The sequence below is a fragment of the Typha angustifolia genome, chromosome 10 (assembly GCF_048772165.1).
Source record: "Typha angustifolia cultivar Huaian chromosome 10, ASM4877216v1, whole genome shotgun sequence".
Taxonomy (NCBI): Eukaryota; Viridiplantae; Streptophyta; class Magnoliopsida; order Poales; family Typhaceae; genus Typha; species Typha angustifolia.
The window spans coordinates 10,859,011-10,878,110 of record NC_133248.1 but is presented as its reverse complement, the minus strand read 5'-3'; the positions used below and the strand labels follow the sequence as shown (position 1 = coordinate 10,878,110).

At 37.2% G+C, this 19,100-nt stretch overlaps 3 protein-coding genes across 6 annotated transcripts; 1 reads left to right on the top strand and 2 right to left on the bottom strand.

Annotated features, from left to right (window-relative positions):
- Positions 1-257: 257 nt before the first annotated feature.
- Positions 258-7,124, top strand: LOC140768618 (mitochondrial carrier protein MTM1-like). 4 transcript variants are annotated; one of them, XM_073108959.1, is made up of 10 exons: positions 258-610; positions 991-1,032; positions 2,349-2,442; positions 2,604-2,663; positions 4,462-4,632; positions 5,082-5,181; positions 5,437-5,528; positions 5,676-5,825; positions 6,075-6,133; positions 6,527-7,124. In XM_073108959.1, exons 1-10 carry the CDS (start codon positions 600-602, stop codon positions 6,657-6,659), a joined length of 912 nt encoding a protein of 303 aa, XP_072965060.1. In that variant the 5' UTR covers positions 258-599; the 3' UTR covers positions 6,660-7,124. The 4 variants fall into 4 exon arrangements, with proteins under 4 accessions (XP_072965060.1, XP_072965059.1, XP_072965056.1 ...); XM_073108958.1 differs by having other exon boundaries at positions 2,331-2,442; XM_073108955.1 differs by having other exon boundaries at positions 2,314-2,442; positions 6,527-7,123.
- A 400-nt stretch (positions 7,125-7,524) lies between these two features.
- Positions 7,525-8,683, bottom strand: LOC140768619 (arabinogalactan protein 41-like). The gene is made up of 2 exons (XM_073108960.1): positions 8,367-8,683; positions 7,525-7,760 (listed from the first exon to the last, which is right to left on the bottom strand). Exons 1-2 carry the CDS (start codon positions 8,479-8,481, stop codon positions 7,654-7,656), a joined length of 222 nt encoding a protein of 73 aa, XP_072965061.1. The 5' UTR covers positions 8,482-8,683; the 3' UTR covers positions 7,525-7,653.
- Positions 8,684-10,591: 1,908 nt separating this feature from the next.
- LOC140769143 (uncharacterized) lies at positions 10,592-14,702 on the bottom strand. Its single transcript, XM_073109732.1, has 4 exons — positions 14,345-14,702; positions 14,058-14,225; positions 12,782-12,853; positions 10,592-11,326 (listed from the first exon to the last, which is right to left on the bottom strand). Exons 1-4 carry the CDS (start codon positions 14,486-14,488, stop codon positions 10,658-10,660), a joined length of 1,053 nt encoding a protein of 350 aa, XP_072965833.1. The 5' UTR covers positions 14,489-14,702; the 3' UTR covers positions 10,592-10,657.
- Positions 14,703-19,100: the final 4,398 nt, after the last annotated feature.

The following is a 19,100-nucleotide window of genomic DNA, read 5'->3' as shown; positions in this document are numbered from 1 at the left end:
ACAGAGAAGCATAAGGAAATATATAAAATATGCTTACCCAAAATTAATTACAAAAAATATATAAAATATGTTAATAGTAAAAATATGGCATAATACTATATAAAAAAGTTAAAAGGAAAATAATTAACTATACCCTTTTATAGGTTCTTTTGTGTAGCTTTTCGCATTTACTACGTCGAATTTATATTATTATATAAATTTAAAACTAATATAGATATATATATATAGTTCAGCTGTGATCGGAATGGATCCGGGTCGGATGTCATCCTCCATAAAAAAGTACTAGATGCTTCCTTCTCCTTCGTGCTCTCCTGACCAAAGAATCCGTAGGTCCAAAGACCAAGTTCGTGTCGCCATGAGCTCTCACCACGATTCTTCTCTCTCTCTCGTCTCTCCACGATTCTTCTCCCTCTCAAATCCGAAGTCCAAGAAAGCTAACAATTGTGATTACCCAATGGAAGCATCTGAGCCGTCCGCTTCCTCCTCCTCCGCCTTTTCTCGTCGTTTGTCCTCGTCGGACTCCGGCATGGGTTTCGGCGAGCGAGCGTTCTCCGCCGCAGGAGCTGCCGTTGTCTCCGCGATTCTTGTTAATCCTCTTGATGTCGCGAAGGTACTCTTTGCGACGATTCTTGGTGTAGAAGGAAGTTATCTTTTCTTGCAGGATTCTTGATAGTTTTGACTTAGGGTCGTGTGTTTGCGATCAGCTAATTTCTGAGGCAACTTTATGACAACTCATTTTTGCACTGTGACGTTTTTATGTGGTATTAATTGTATATTGATCCAAATTTGTGAAGAATTTGGAATAGTAAATACAGTCTCTTTAATAATGAGAACAATGGCTCGTATGTCTTAGTTTACCTTGCCCGTGGAACACTTACTCTTTTCTTTGCATTACTTGTTATTCTTCGTCTTCTTCGGTTGTAAAATTTGGTTTCTTTGTGGAATTGTTGGCTTCCATTTTGATCAATGCATTCCTTGCCCTTATTGCAGACAAGGTTGCAAGCACAGGCAGCAGGAGTCACCTATAACCCGGTATGATTGATTTCCACTGTTAGATTTCTATCACTTATTTGTGAGAAATGTACTTATGATAAACTACATCGACAAGCTGATTTATTAATGAAGTGGTAACTGTAAAAGTACAGTATTAGGATTCAAATAATTTGTGCAAAATTAAACATGATAGTCTCAATTAACTATAGACGAAGAAATCAGTTGCAACCTTTGTCACATTTAGAGTTGTTGGAAGTTGGAATGTCATACTTGGCACATACTAATCTACTTTAATTTTGAAACACGCAACATGATTTAATTTACAAAAGAATAGAAAAATATGCAGGCATTGTACTTTTTGGGTCATTGAGCAAGACAAATAAGAGAACAATAATGAGATATCCTTGTATGTATACAAGCTCCTTTTTTTTCAGGTTAGGATTAGCATTTGAATGAGCTAGCTGGAATGTTGCCACTCTCACTCATGACTGATGAGAAAAGTTCTTGTTTATGATATGCACCAAGGCTAGTTGGATATTTGAGTTATTTTACAAGAATCTAAGCACATTTTCCCACTTTTGGATTTTCTTCTTCCTTACTGCCTGGCAACTGAATCTCTGTGCAACCTAAATTCCAAAACTTTCTATGTGAATGCACATAGTTCCTGTGCCTTTTTCAGGGTTGGAAAAAGCACTTCAATTACCACAGGTTAATGATCATGGACTAAAATTTATTATTGAAACGACAGAGCAACTTTCAGGCATTTGCTGAAAGAAAAGCGACTGTTTTCTAAAACTTTTCTGCTTCCTCTAGTCTTATCTAGAATCTTTCCAACATCTAATAGCTGAAATAAAAATCCTTCTACTGTGGGCCTTTGCTTACTTCTGAATTTCTTTCAACTAGTTAATTCTGCACCTGTTTTTCACATTGTTTCTTGATATTGTCATATGGTAACCCTGCTTCCTATCTCTCATGTACCTGGTCCTGATTAAATAATTATTGTGCAGAATTATTGCATAGTTTTTGACTCTCATATTATACTTCTATCTTTCCTCTCGTGAGAAATCATATTGTGGATGTACGTTGAAGCTTTTAAATGCTTAATATCATGGTACTCTGTAAATGATATTATTTAGTGGTACATAGTCACTGTTTCCTTTCACAACAAGCTTTTGCTTCCACTTGCATTTTTCTTTGCTTTACTGATTCTTTTATTTGGACAGATGTCCTGTGCTTTTTTATTTGATCATCAAGATACGCTTCTTTTTATGGGCTTCAATAATTTGCTTGCAATTATTTTATTTAAATTATGCTGCTCAGATGTGGTCAGATTTTAGGTGCTATCCTTCATGCAGTCCTAGTGGAGTATATGGTTCAGGCCAGTTGTGCAATCCTGATTGCTTTCAGTACAAGGGAACATTGGATGTATTCTACAAAGTTGTAAGACAGGTAAAAAGCTTCTATTTACCATATTTGATCGGAATAAATGCGTCTTCTTTCTTATTTTAGTTTTAAGTGCAGTTATCTATTACTGTAATCTTCATTATGTTACCTTTATAGCTTCTTAGGTGTAGATGTCCTTTGTAGTTATAACTGAGGAAGTCTTACAGGAAGGATTAGCTCGATTGTGGAGGGGTACAAATGCGAGCTTATTATTGGCTGTGCCAACGGTAAATTTCTTTAGTTTCTTGCCGTGATTTTGCTTCTTAGTAAATAATGAAGTACATCAAGCTCTTTATTGTGGAACCTGTTGTGTAAGTAAACTACAACCCGCGACCTGTCTGGTCTACTCTGTAGCTTTTTGTATGCTCTATTGCTCTTCATCTACTTATGATAAGAGTTCATTCTATAGAGAGATGCTTGTGCATGCAAACAAAATTTTATTATTTTTTGATGTTTATTACTTACAGCAAGATTAACATTTTATAAATGGAAAGACAATGCTAAGTAATATTGTAATTTTATTTATTATATATAATGTTCAATTCAGTATGCTAATGCAATTAAGGAACTATTGATGCCAAATAGCTCTCTCATGAGCTTGGTAAATCTTGTAGCTTAGTTATGTAGCAGTAAGATAGAATATCTTGAATTCTGCAGACTCTACATGCAAAGTAAAACATAAACTCTTAGGGCATGTTTCGATATTTAGAATACTGTGGTATTTAATTGATTCCACGGTATTTTAAACTTCATAGTAAAATTATACAAAGGGGCTGTTTGACAGCACCTCTTATGGTTTATACTTGTATTTGCTGTGAATTGGTAAAGATGGTTGTCCTGGTATTATTATCTGCATTTTACATCCTTTTTATGTCTTGGCTATTTGATCCTATCTCTGAATTTTTGCATACATTTGTTCCTCTTTCTACATCTGATTTTAAGCTTTTCTCTTGCAATTCTTTCCTTATCTTTCTTTTGATTTATTTTTCACTGATTAAGGATTATGTTGTGGAAGCTCAAATGTAAGTATGCCTAGAGTTTTGGCGAAGGTGAAAGGGGCCTTTTCTCCATCTTAGTGGATGGAGCTGAAACACCGAGCCTTGATCTACAAATAAATTGTTGCAAACATGGTTATTGCCTATAGCAACCCCGATCATTTATTAATTGGTCTATAAAATAGTTTAATATAAATGTAATGAATGAGAAATAATAAATTTATAAAAATTGGCTTATTTTTTTAAAAATAATTGGAGTAAAATTCAATACAATTTGTAAAGCCCATCCAAACAGCATATAGTTTAAAAACTCTATGGTATTATGACTCCTTAGTAATAAGATATGCATCACTTATTACCATGGTGTTAAAACTCCAAGGAGGAAATATACATTGTACCAAAATAGAGCTTTAGTGCTAAGAAGGCATGTAAAAGCAGCAATCTAAATTTCAGCTACTTTACAAATCAACTGTTCTTTGTTACATGTCTATGTCAAATGTAGGCGACAAAAATAAAGGACAAATGATAGTAAAATCACTATTTGATGAATTTAGATGCCCGTAGGTCAGCGATATTGTAAGTATGGGGCCCTTCAAGTAGGCTTTTCTCATTATCTTAGTAGAATGATATCGTGAGAATTTACTGCAACTTTGCGAGCTATTATAAATGTGTTCAAATATTACGATCTAAAAGTTTGATATTCCTTGCAAATAAGCAAATGCTATGAACATGTCATTTAATTAGTATATGTAAGCACATAATCTTGAAAGGTGCCAAGGGCCTGCAAAGTAATGCATTACAATTTTCAAATGCTATAGATCTACACTACAACAATTTCAAGATGCTTAAGCCTTGTTCCAGTGTTGCACTAGGTTGATGTTTTGGGCTACTGTTGGTCTTGTACATTCTGGATGCTTGTATGCTTGTTTCAAATGCTTAAAAGATCTAGGTTTCTTGCCTTCAAGAATATGTGATCCAGTCACCTCTTTCCTGCTTCGCTATTGTGAGTCAATAACTCTTGACATTACAGGTGGGCATCTACTTACCTTGTTATGACATTTTGCGCAATTGGCTTGAGGAGTTCACTACTCAGAGATCTCCCAAATTGGCACCTTATGCTCCTCTAGTTGCTGGCTCAATTGCACGCTCACTGGCATGTATAGCTTGCTCTCCCATTGAGCTTGCAAAAATACGTATGCAGGTAGGCTTTCTATTATCTTGTTGCCTGTGTCTTTTAATGGATTAATACTCATGATTGCAATGAACTGTTGCATTATCTGAGGTCTGTGCTGCTAGGATAGTTGCACATACACTTTAGGGTTGTTCATGGGGCATAGGGTGCTTGCCACTAGAATCTGGGTACTGTACCAAGTTTAGGGCTGATCACCAGGCTTGATCAAGCTTGGACCTGACCCAATCAGTGCTTTCATTGAGGGACCTCAAAATTATGCAAAATCTCTATCTAATAAATGACCTTATTACTTGTCGTGGAGCTTTGATAGATGAGGCACATCACATTAGCATATAAGGAAATAAAGTGAATTAGTTTTTGTGTGCAATCATTATTTTGTATATATGATTAATTTAGACTAATTTCCCATTCCGATCATCATTCTTTGTTATTAGAGGAACCTGCTGTACTGATGACAGGCATTTAAAGAGTCTCAAGCTGGAGCAAAACCCCCTGGAATGTGGAAGACTTTGCTTGGCATACCATCACCATGGCGAAGTGCAAATTTTCTCGAGAATTGTATGTGGACAATTTTCTTATTGGTGACTGTTTAACTTACCTTCTAAATAGATCCCACTGGAAGAGAAAAGTCCTTAGCTCATTAATCCAACCATCAGCTCATCTTCTACTTTTTAGATCATTGAAGTTTTGCCATCAGAATACCAAATGAAGTCTGCCGCACCTTTGGTTTTACATAAACAAGTTGCTTGATAACTTAGTTAAAGCATATTTTTTAATATCATATTAATTCTACTTGTTAAATGATACAAACAGTGCAGGGATACCGATTGCTGTGGACAGGTCTGGGAGCACAACTTGTCCGTGATGTTCCCTTTTCTGCTATCTGCTGGACAACTCTTGAGCCAGTAAGCTTTTGCTCTTAACATATGTAAAATTTTGGTGCTTCCGCTTTTGGTCTGTTTAATTGTATAAATCTTTCAACATTTGTGTAACAGCCATGGCATATATTCATCAGTATATTGCCCTATGATGTTTTGAATCGATTTCTACAGGTGAGAAGGAGATTACTTGGATTAGTTGGTGATAAAGATAATTTGGCTACAGTTTTTGGAGCCAACTTCTCAGCTGGTTTTGTTGCGGGAGTTCTTGCTTCTGCTGCTACATGTCCTTTTGATGTTGCCAAGACACGTAGACAGATAGAGGCAAGGTTCAAACAATCAAATTTAGTATTTTAGATAAGCTTTTTTTCTAGTATGGTTGGAGATCCAGAAGGGTTACAGAATACATTGTCTAAATTGGTTAAAGCCTTGTCAGACATTATTGGCTCTTAACTTTCCTTTTTATCTTTTTAAGATTTTGAATGGCCTGATTCAGAGAACATATTAATTCTTATTTCTTAACGAACTTTTTATTTCTCAAATGTAATAACTGCAACTTCATGCCTGTTACAGAAAGATCCATCACGGGTACGGAAAATGAACACAAGGCAAATACTCCTTGAGGTTTGGAGGTATACTTCTTTAGTTATCGCAGATAATGCCAACTTTTCTAGGGGACTAGAGCTTCCTTGTAAAAGTTATATCATAAGAGAAGCTGGATGCTCTCTATGCCCTTATCAGTTAGATAGGAAATGAACACCATGTACCCAGTGGCAGAGCCGGAAGAAAAATTCTTGTTGATAATTTTGCAAAGCATGCAAATATTATAGCATCGCCCACAGCTATTTTATGGCTATGACCAAGTTGAGCTCTGACTTAGAAATCAAGCCCATCATGCAATTAATTGTGAAATTGTTAAGAATTCAATGGTATATCTGACACCTTAATAACGGAAGTTGCACAGAATTGAAAGCTTACTTTTTTCTCCTTTATGGATGTTTACTGCACACTAAATTTTGCTGCAGGAATGAAGGTGCAAAAGGGCTTTTTACGGGTGTAGGCCCACGAGTTGGCCGGGCAGGTCCTTCAGTTGGGATTGTTATTTCCTTTTATGAAGTTGTCAAGCTCGTTCTACATCGAAGACATGCAAATTCATGAGGGTTAGAGTTCCCCAGACGTCCACCGTTGGGCAGTCTTGCATTACTGCTTCCCGGAAACATGTGTCCACATTCAGAGACATCGCTGACCCTACTTAAATTACTTCTTTTCTTTTGAAAGCATTGTAGTCGATATCATGCTTAAGAACAACATGGTTCACATCACGATTGAGAAAGAATCGTACCTCATTTCTCATGATATCCAAGTTTTAATGAGTGTTGCCCTCCAAACGGGGCTAAAACCATTGCCAATTGTCTTTGCACTTCTTTGTAATAAGTCCAGCACGTATTCTTTTGAGGAAGAGTATTGTCACTTTCTTCTGCACAATGAAGTAGACATTTATCTTTTCATTTACAGGCTAATTGGGATTGCATCTGTTGTACTACTTCATATACGTCTGTAATAGTTGTTATGTATTCTTGTACAGTTATCGAACTGACTTCCAGCCAAGTTACTGTTGTACAGTAGAAGCATTTTGGTACCTATTGGGAATAAGTAGCCATGAAAACAATCTTAACACAAGAGAATGCAAGTCATTTACTAGTTTCTAGTTCCTCTTTCTTCAGACTTGACAAACTGGCATGCCAAGCTTGAAGTAATACTATAGTATTTCAAACTCATTAGCTATCTTAAGCATGATAATATTTTTTTGAACAAAAAGTACAACTCTCTCTATACATCACTGAATGCTGAAGCTACAAGCTACAAACTTTCCAATCAAGTCTACTTGACAGCCATAAATTAGTGCCAAGCCCCTTTAAAAAAGCAAGTAGATTTCCAAGGACAATGTAGGTAGTTAATATACTAAAAGCAGTCGCATGCACATGCCATAATATTAGCAAGGAGTAAGAATCCGACAGGCCGGTGAAAAGCAATCCAACCAGATGTTTATATCGCAAGGTCACAATAATAGATCCAAACAAAATGAACAACCATTACAACCTCATGCCCATCACTTTCCTCACAACTATCTATTTACCACATTTAAAGCCTCTCAGAAAAGCTTGTAAGGGGAGGAAGCATCCAATGGATGGATGAGGTAGGTGAGCACCAGGGCAAGCAGCATCAGGACATATGCGATTCCTTGGTCAATTGATGTTCCTGAACAAAGGAAGAAAAATGATCAATACTTTAGACTAGTAGAGCTTATCATTCAACAAGTAAGGGAGTAAGATTTCCTTTGTACTTGCTTCCTGTTAAGGGCTACATTTTTTTATTAATTATCATTTGTTAGTAATAATAACTCAAAGTAAGCACCTTTATTTCTTTGCTTACCCATTGACTGAAATGTCTACTTCCATAGATCCTATTTGCTTGCAAATGACTAGAAGGAAAAGGATTAATAAAAAAAATCTATACAGAACTAGAGGCTTGCTCTTTTAATTATTTTATTCAAAAGAAGAGGCCTTGGTGTCTGAGCCTAGGGATTGCACTATATTAGTACATAATTTATCAACTTAAACCTCTTGCAAATTACTCATCCTTCCATTTAGCCTGAAGATTTCTTAATTTTAAACTCATAAACTTAATCAAAAAACAATCTGTTATTTCATAAAATGAGAGTAATTAGGTGAGAAAAGACTCAATAAAGAGAGCCCTACAACGAAAAAGATGAAAAAAGGACAAAATTTATCCCATCTATCATCTGTGAACAAGAAAAAAGAAACAGAAGACTAATAGAAGGGAAGATCGGGAAATGGGACTCACCATCGCTCATCGGAGCCGGCGCCGGGGCCTGGGCGTTCACGGACGGCAAAACGATGCAGAGGACGAGGGCCGCCACGGCCATCAAGCCGAAGGGGAATCTTGGGATCGCCGCCATTTTCGAGATCACACAGAGCAAACGACAACAAATACCGCAAAACGAAACACTAGATCTCCCACCCTTCCTCTCTCTCTCTCTCTCTCTCTCTCTCTCTCTTGCTCTAACCTTTCTCTCTCTAGAGAGGAATTGAAAGAAGAGAACGAGAAGAAGAGAGGAGGCGATGGAACGAATGAATGGGAGGGCCCCGGACCTCTCTCCTCTCGCTTTTAATGCGCTCCTTTAAAATGTTTCTTTTGGGATTTTTTTTCACTTAAACCCTATTGTCAGATTTATTACGAAAACATCCTCTGTTTGCTAATTTGCAAATTGACTCCTGCATTTCTGTATATTTGTATAAAAAAGTGCATTTTGGTAAAAAGAAATGTTTATAAATTAGAATACTCCCTCGAACTAATTAGAACGAGAAATCAATTCATAATTTTAAAGAAAGAGATGATTTTTCATAAACGTAGGTGGTAATTTGCAAAAACAGCCTATTTTTCTATTTTATTTCTTCGTTCGGGGGAAGCGGGCACGTTCTCGTGGGGTCCACCCACGTGGATGAAGGGCTGAGCTCCGTCCTCCTGCCAGGCTGGATCCCTGGCTGTTGTCGTCCAACTCGTGGGGCCCATCCGAACCCCACGTGGTGGGCGCCGGGGAGGCCTTTGCAATCGTAGTAATCTCTCTGACGATACTGCCCCTGGGTGGACGGATCTAGAATACCCACGTCGCCTTACTTGAGTTCCGTACCCTCACGCTAAATTTATTATCCAAATAATTAACTCCGAAACTTAACACTAAAAAAGAGTTTATCGCTACTATTTATTCTAAACGTTGATAAGACCTCTATTTCTATTAAAAATAAGTACAAAGAGTAACTAGTTGCATAGATAAGTCGCTGAGGATCGAGGTTTAAATTGGCGTTAATTATCTTGTAAGGGCATTTCGGTCATTATACGAACATAAAACAGTAAAGTAAATCTCGTCGCGTTTCTTTCGTGTTGGGTTTTGTCCTCCCAGAGAATCCCATGCCTCTCTCTCTCTCTCTCTCACTCACTCTCTCTCTCTGTCCATGTGCGAGAGCCAACTATTATTCAACTGCTAAGCGACAGAGAGGCAGTTGGTGTGGGACGCCATAAACTTAGTAACGGGAACTCTCCCTTCTCAATTAAAACACCATTATTTCTCGCAAATTATCAAAAAATTATCTCGAAGTTTGGAAATTAGATAAAATAAATCAAAGTTTGTTTTGACATATTTGAAGTAGTTAAGACATTTGTGAAAGAAGAAGTTACTTTGTCGTTCGACCTTCACGTCGGAGGATGAGGAGTAGAGTAGCTTGCTGGAGAGGAGATTTCTGCAGTCTGGGCTGCAGAAGATCTCCTCCCTAGACAGTAGACACACACACTACTCGTGTATCAGAGGAGCAGTGCTTGGAGGAATCTAAAGTCTTTAAGATAAAATTCTCTCTGACTGATGAACTGGAGAGATGGGTTGCTCTGTGACGTACTTTTTAGTTTATTCGACAGTCTTTTTGCAAAGCTTGCAGAACTAATAATGTCGTTCCAGTATATTAATATCATGGCATCCATACTTCCGAAGGGTATCCAAGTGGATATGCCAACTTGATCTCTTTTAAGTAATAATATCATCAGGCAACTTGTTAAAACTTTCATAGTTGGATCTGATCAGAAACCACTAACATGAGTCTATGTGCTCAGGTATGAAGTACTGGGCTACTGCACTGCACGACGAGATTATTTCATGAAGGGTACAGGTAAATATTTGGAATTGTAAGGCCACCACTGTAGCTCTTGGAACTTACACTTGATTATAGCCTGTTTTTTGGGGAGATTGTCCATTTGGCCTGTTGGGGTTGTCCAAACAAAGCCCAGTCCGGGCTCGATTCGAGCTCACCTTGGACAAAAACAAAAAGTATAATTTGGATGAATAAAAAATAAAAAGTACACAGCTATCTATGTCTCATTCCTATAATACACCTCTAATGCATGTCGTTTTATATTATATTACTTGGTATCGTAAGATCAAGGGCTTGCTCATCCGGGTAACATGTTGAGGTGTGTATCTTCTTGGCTCACTGAAACAATGTAAACAAGTGCTCAAAGAATGGTAAGCAAATCAGGAATGAAGATAGCTAAAATGGATAAGTAGATCATATTACAAGAATAGTTTGTCATTTCATCAGATCCAAGAAGACAAAGCCATTCCATAGGCTATGCAAGAGCATTGATGCTAACAAGTTCCGGGATCTTGCAAAGACGGCCCCCATTACCACCCCAAGGAACACCAGCGGCAATAGCCTCTGTGCGTTGAAATGTGCCAGAGCAAAAGCAACAGCACTCACCATGATCGCTGACCAGAGAGGCATGTACCTGGTCAGTGAGGGAAGAAGAAAACCTCGGAACACAATCTCCTCCCATACCGGGGCACAAACGGAGACCACAACAGCATAGAGAGCCATGGCCACTGGATCACGAGCAACTATGGATTGTTCCACACTGGAGACTCCAACAGGTGGGGTTGGAAGGACCGGAACCATATTGATATTGACCTGAGAGAGGAAATTGACAAGTGGAAACAATAGGCATCCCAAACCTACATCTAAATGCCAGCTACCTCTCAAGCTGAACTTAAACCATCCTGAGGGAAGGGGGTGGAATTTGGAAAGGCATCTATGGAGGATTGCGATCCCAGCCAATCCCTCGGCTACATCTGTCAGGAGGCTATATAATGCTTGACCTCTGTATGTCAAAGATTCCTTGCTGAAACCAGCAGCATGGGCCAAGAAAGGGATTATCCAGGATCCAACAAACCAAAAAGAAGCAATCCACAGAAGCATAACCTGCAAAGCCATCACATGTTAACTTACGTGTAAATACAGCGGAGTTTAACACCTTGGTGTAAGTTGACAGCAGGATCAAATTTTGCAAGGGGTAAAGAATTTGAACTTTAAAGAGAAAAAGGGAAGGCAATGAGAACATATCATAAATGAAGGATAATGTACTATATGCTCAAAATACTACAGTAATATCTTCAAGTATAAGGTTGCCTACACCTTCCGAGTTCCTAGAAAAATGAAGAGACACAACCCGGAGAATGGCTTTATATTCCCGCCTCACACAAGGTGGATTATTGGGTGTCAGGTTGGCCTAGCAAATAGAACTCTAACACTAATCTCCAGTTAGAATATATACACATACTAACATACGACCAATTGCTGAGTTATGCCTTTATATCTTGCTCATGCATTCAAGTGAAGGAAGCATCCTCTTCTATAATGAGGATAAGGGTACATACTACTGACTTCCCTAGACCCACATAGGTGGAACCGTAGTGCACTAAGATGTCTTTTTTGGTTCAAAACGTGAGCCTTAGGTATTAATGCACTCTCATTTTCCTGACCAAATTATTTTCACTAATTTCTGAAGTCCCTTTTGAAACCAATGAACAGTCTTGCTTCCTCAGCTTATAGTATGCACAAATTATGGTACACTATGAAAGGGAAAAAGGATAATTCAGATAAGAAAGGTCAGCAAGATAATGCTAAATTTCTGGATAACTTAGTAAAGCTAAAGATGACTGATTTTCTCATGAGTCACTCAGTATACCAGTTAGGCTTATCACCATGCACCATGTAGTTACAAGTTTGTCACGCGAATGCCTATTTAAGTGGAAGTAAATTTGCTTATATCAACTGACAATGAGATCACAGATAGCACGAACTGATCCAGGTCAATTCAAGGTGGTATAACCCCAAGAAATTTATTAAATATACATTGCATAGTAGTCTGCGCTACTTCTACGTTAATTCTTCCTTTGTGGTTCTACAACACTAGATATTCCTACCAAAAATTGAATCTCGTCTTACAAAAAGTCGTCTATGCCACAAAAGGATTCAGCATTGATTCCAAGAGAGTGGCTTACCCACAGATTGAACTAGATTATTAAGCTTTAGTGGATAACATTGGTACTTCAATTTATACAGCTTGCGACGCTTTGCTTCTAGCTTGTTGGCGGTGACCGGCCAAACCTAAGTCCAAGGAACAGACATGCCACACATCTTACCATGATGTACTGTCACTCAGAAATGTACATCTGTCTAAAGGAACTCAAAAACCAGGTTTATCAACGTACATATATGAAAATGTAAAAAAAATTATGGTCTGGAATTGTGGATTAAAATATGACTTATGTTCTTAAAAATGAAACCTTAATAACAACAATGCTATTTTGAATCCTAGAAATTCATGTTTGCTAGCAACCAAATTACAGTGAGGTAATATAAGAAAGTACTGACCTGGATAATAGTTTCCGCTGTCCATGGTACAGTCCAAGGATCGCTAGGTAAGACGAAGATTCTATCTACCACCTAAAATAATAAGTGTTAGTTAGTAGACTATCCCAACCAAAAAAGCAATCACAAAACCAAAACCAAACTGGCAGTTTCAGACAATCAAACCACCCCACACAGGAAAAAAAAAGGAACAATGTTGCATTACTGAAACCAGAACTGTTGAACCAATCACTGTAAAATTAAATTAAGACAGGAAATAAGAGAAGCCACTTACATATAGAGTCACAATCTATTCATCATGAATTATAAATGGTAATTTGTCATGCTGGAAAAGCACTCTGCAATGGCAATAAAGACTTTGCAGGTTGTAATGACATCTAAGGAGTAATGAGTAACATCCTTAAAGAAGAGAAGTCCAAGTGACACCAAGATAGGAAGCTTGATGAAATTTTCACATGGTAAAAACATAAAACCATTCTCTTCATATCTCAGTACCGGATGGTAGTTGGTCTACTATTTGGGTGGGGGGAGGGGGGGATCAACTGTGTAATATCACAAAAATTATCTGGGCCATCATAAAGATAAAAATAACTAACAAAAGGTGCAGCTTTAGTAGCTATAAAAGCTTGAATAAACTAGAAAAAGGTGAGGGGAGATTTTTATTTGCCATATGAATATATCATGTATATAACACCACTAGAATTTATTTCAAATGTATTTCCATGTCTCAGTTGACCTTTGCTTCAACAGAAAAAGTAATTTGTTATCTTGATACTAGCAACTCCTGGAAATAACAGTTTTCAACTTTCAATAACCTTTCTTATATCCACTCAGACATTCACTCTAGCTCTTGAGTACTATTATTGAGTCCATCTACCTCTTAAAAGATTGATGTTTCTCCACCGATCTGTTCTCTCATCACCTAGGTGTCAAAATCTACCATGTAGCCCGTCATATCTTTTTCATAAATGTCAAGCATTAAAGACATGAACTTTCCCTTTCAAAGTGACCTGCTCCATCTGCTATCTCAACTATCTTAATTCTTATACCATGTGCTATATTCCTCAATTGCCTCACCACCAAGTTTCTTTAGTTGTATGTCCTCTAACTTCATACCTTCTAGAAACTCTAACTAGTAGTAAGCTTATATCATAACCGCATGGAAATATATTAAAAGCAACAACTGCAAATAATCAATAAGGTATTCATCACCAAGAAGATAGATAATTAGAGAAGAAAGAAATTATCATCCCCTAAATGTTATAAGTTGTTACCAGACCTTGCGAATGCTTGAAAACCAATGTCTTTTATTCCCAGTCGAATTCTCTAACTCAGACTTCCCCAATTCTTTTCCCTTCTCAAATTCGGTACGCTCAAATCTGCTACCGGGAGTTGACGATTCCTCCTCTTCGTTCATAAAGCACGAGACATGTCCCTGCCTCCATCTCTACACAACAAAAGGAAACAAAATACAAATAGATCAAACTAATTTCAACTAATAACTGATAAAATTTCAGCACGGATACACCAAATAAGAGACTATTATAACGAGCCAGGGATTCCAACCTTGGGAGAAGCTCTCTGCGTGCAGAATCTAAGGGGAGCGGGAGAGCGGAGGGAGAATCCCCTGGAAACCTTAACCCTAGGATGCGCTCGAGGGAGAGGGGTCAAGAAGGGGGCTTGAGCGAGGCAACGGCAGGGAGAAGACATGGGGGAGGAGAGGAAGGGGTTCTCGAGGCCTCAGAAACCCGGTAGCTCCGCAGACCAAACCCTAGTCCGCCATTAACGTCTCTTAGAAGCCATGCTTCCGTGTCTATTTCCGTTCTGGGTATCCGCATAGCCCAACGACCCCGTGGTCTCCTCCCATCGAGAAGAGAAAAAAGAGGAAGACGATAGGAGGGAGGCGAGAGATGCACCACGAGGTCGGGATGGATAGGCACGTGTTTAACAGGTGCGTTCGTTTTTCTTTTCTTTTTCTTTTCTTTTATTTTCTTGGGGGTCCTCGGGAGAAATTTGCGTATTAACGCCTACATTTAATCGATTTTCGATTTTGGCTTCCAAATCCTTAGCATTTAACAATTTGAGAAATTTATCCCCAAAAAACACTGTACCTCAAAAACAACACGTCATTAGTTTCTTTTGTTTTTTCCCTAATGGACAGTTTCAATGTGTAGTTAGTTAACATTAATATCCTTGATTAAGTTTTTTGAATTAAGGTAAAAGTTTTTTTAAAAAAAAGAACCGAATTTAAAGTCAAATTACAGGTATTTTAGATTTTTTAAAAAAGTTTTTTCTCTTTAAAGTTATGAAATATTCTCTATTTTTTTAGTTTTTCTTTCTTTTTTAGAAAAAAAAAAATTAACATTCAACAGTTAAACCGGTGAAATATTCTCCTCAAAATTAGTTGATTTCTCTTCATTTAGTTAGTGATTAATCTACTTGAAATTTTAGTTTCCATGAGAAAGGTTTCGAGGTTGCAGGTGTGCCTTCTCCGAGTTGGTCACTGAAGCGTAATCTATGTCTAATACTTGAAAGCATTTCAGAATGGAAGTCTCCACTGAATGAGAGGATTAAAGCTCATGTTATATGATGCCATTACAGACTAAGTAATAGATGGAAACTTGGAGTAGCTTATTAGTATCTCGCAGTACTGCATAACTACTTCCTTGATGACTACTTTGCTGCATTTCTTAAGTGAAATCTTCCATTTCTTGGCATTTTCATGGAGCTAGCAACTTGTCAGGCAAAAGTTTAGTAAGTCCACTTGGATTCCTACAAGTAAAATTTCTAGTTATCATCTCATTCCACTGTTAGGATAAACTTGCCACAGCTGATCATAATCTGAATAGTCTATGTACAGTGATGATTCGTATTAGTGAATTCTTGGTTTCATGTAGTTTTCTACAATTCAAAAGCAGGCATAATCATCCATAGTTCTTCTGATTTGTGACCTTGCTGCATCATAGCAGAAAGCTTAGGATTTTGAAAAGAGATATTGTAATTGATCTAAGTATCAACTGAATCACTCTGATCAGTAGTTCTACTCAATTTTTAGCTGAATCTTACATTCTTACTTCATGTTATATTTTTGTTTTAGTTTAACTTCATATTCAATATGATGAACCTGAACTCAAGCTTGAACTAATGTGGGGATCCCAAAAGTACCAGTAATTAGTTTTAGTTGGATTTTTGTAAGTGAAATGCTTCTGAGAAATTAACCACCTTCATTAAAGAATAATTAGTGGACGCCTTGTTATTAAACCAATAAGTTCCATTGCCTTTTCTCAACTAATGGAAGTAAAGAACAGAGAAAAAGTAAAGGGCACATAAAAGAGTAACATAAAAATGTTTTACTAATCCTTTCCATCTCTGCACGAAGAGGATTGCTTGCGAAGAGTTCGAATTGGATCTTTGTTTACTTGGAAACCATTATATGAAACCATTTGATGTAGCATGACCTTCACTTACTCAAGCATATTATAGTTATAAAAGCTTTGATAGTTTTAGGAGCTTTCTAACTTTGTTTTTATCTAGCATCAATTGATTCTATTCTCAATGTCTCAATTGCCTTTGCTTTAAATAAAGTTTAGATTACTTTATCCTGAAGTGTCAGAAGTAGGCACTGAAGCACCTTGTCGACGCCGAAAAGCATCCTTCTAACATTTTCCCAAATGCAGCCTCCTTCCTTATAGAAGCCTTAATGCCTGCCATTATCATATGCTTCTAAGCTTTGCCTTTTCTTCCTATTGATCCTCTTCAATTTTGCAATGGCGGAAATGGAAGGTGACATCTCTTAGCTAGTTAGCTCCCACCATCCTCCTCTCTTTGACACCTCCCTCTCAATGGCCAGAGTTAAAAAGACTTCCATCTACCTAACAATGCTCAATTTTCCACTCCAACTGACCAACTTCGATCTTATAGGTTCACACTTAAAATTAAACAAGCTAGGCATGCCAACCACCTAAATCACAGTTACTACAAGTGGAATAGTTTGGTTTTTTAGCAAGTGCAAAGCCAAGTACAAATAGAATGTTCTCTGATTGCAATGCCACACTTTTTGCCAAACCAAGCATCATGAAAAAAGGCTATTACCACAAAGCAAAAGCTAGCACTTGGAAAATAATCAGAAAACTAAAGAAGTTTTATATGCCTCCACAAGTGTCTAATCACTTTTGTTTTTCCTCTTATTATATGAACTGAAAGTTAGTTAATGGGGACTACTCCTCATTCCCTTGAGCTAAAGATGAGATGAAGTGGATGAAATGATGTAATATGGATTCTGTGTCTCCTATCTGCTAATGAATATTGCGAAGATAAAGGTAAGAGGGGAAGAGGCTAGGATGAGAGCATTCGATCGTAATTCTCTTATTAGGTCTCAACTGCTTTCATTCTTTCAGATATTAATTTCCAAGAGTATATATGAAGATTCGAGATTCATCTTTGTTTACATAATTTTACTACTTAATTAGCTTTCTTGAATTTGACACGTCTGTATGAAGCAGACGATGCTCAATGATCGAACTTTGAAGTGATTTGTCCTTTTAGAAGGTGGTGTTACAAAGCTAGTAGCAATCACTGAAGCAATGAGCGCGCATTCTTTTGTGTGTAAAATAAAGTTTGCACTTTTATTAGGATAAGTGCTATGCCTAATGCCTGCTTTAAGAGAAAGGAAAGGATTATTACTGCTTTTCCGCAACGGGCTCCAGTTGAAACTTGTTACTTCATCACTGGATGCAAGCATTCAGACTTGGACATGATCGCATAACTCTGTGAGTTTCTTTCATTAATTGTACCTAATTATCAGACAGTGGGGCAGGTTGTATCAAAACTTTGCAGGATAATATCCATTACATAGTGCTCAAATGACCCTCCAAGGAGTAGCTAAATGTGTTAGGAAACGACCAGATAGTTTATTCATTTGTTAAAGCACCTTTCTTTATGTTTTTCTGTACAGACAAAACAAGTGGCAGTATGAGTGAAAAATACTAGGATGTAACTTATAGAAGTTGAGCTAAGTTGTGATGATGCAATGCATTCATTTTATTGTCCCAGAGTGGAGTAGGATTCCAATAACAAAATCTTTATTTATTTTAATTTTATGTATGATGAATTTAGAACAAAAATGATGGGACGCAATGCAACTTTAGAATACCTATCTCAGCATTTGCCAGTCATTTGATGTCTTTGTAGTCCCCAGAACTGGAATAGTTTCTTAATTATACCAAGAATAATTCCTGATTAAAACTAAAAGGAAGGAGTAGCAGCAAGAGGTCTAACCCACTTGTTACAATTACATATATTTGAATACATAGCATCTCATGATCCCTAGAATAGAGTTGGCTGAGGCCCATGCAGGGGACCAAACCCACTTGTAGAAGAGTTGTCTTTTAATAGATGCTAATCCACCTCTTGTTAATTAGCCCACTATATCCAGTGATCTGAGAGAATAAATGTATACAATTCCCAAACTTGGATTCGACTGAGGTCAGAGAAGTAACTTCCTTCATTCTTAAAGAAGGCCAGTGCTTGATTCTCTCAATTTTTATGCCCAAGAGAATGATTGTGTTGCTTGTAAGTCAAACTTGATAACTTAGTTTGCAGGGAAATTTTTTCTTAATCCCTTCCAAAGGGTTGTTTAAATAGTAAAAGAAGAGTCCACTTTATGATAAAAAAAAAAAGGGCCAGGTAGAGAATATAAAACTTGAATCACTCATGGGAGTTCTTATTATATATATAAACTCAGGAAGCCTCCTCTTTGTAAGTTGTTTATAATGAGTCATATTAATAATTGGGAAGCTTCGCAGCATACACCACAATAACCTATGTCTCCCACTACTGATGGTATATGGGTCGAGGCCTAGTGCTTTCTTTGTCGAAGTGTATAAAATTGATTTTATACAATTCTTTTTTCCCTTGTGATTGTGATCCACTTCAATATTGATTGAAATCTATATGTGGCGTGTTGTTGCTTCTTGATAACTATGAAATTAAAAAGATAATTGATAGTAATGGCCTCACTGTTTACCCTTATTTTTAATTTAAATTAGGTGGATATTGAAGTCATATGCCAAATGTGTGAGAGTGCATGCTGAAATGGCAAAAGGCAAAAAGAGTAAACTATTTGCAAGCAAAAAAAAAAAAAAAAAAAATTTACTCATTGTGAACTTACCTATTTGGATTGTTTTTGAGGATGAGGTGCTTGATGTTGATCAATTAGCTAGCTCAAAATTAAGTAGAATATATAACTTCACTTTTAGGTTTATTTATATGCTTACACTTTCCTAACATATATACTATCTAACAATTAATGATCATTGATTGC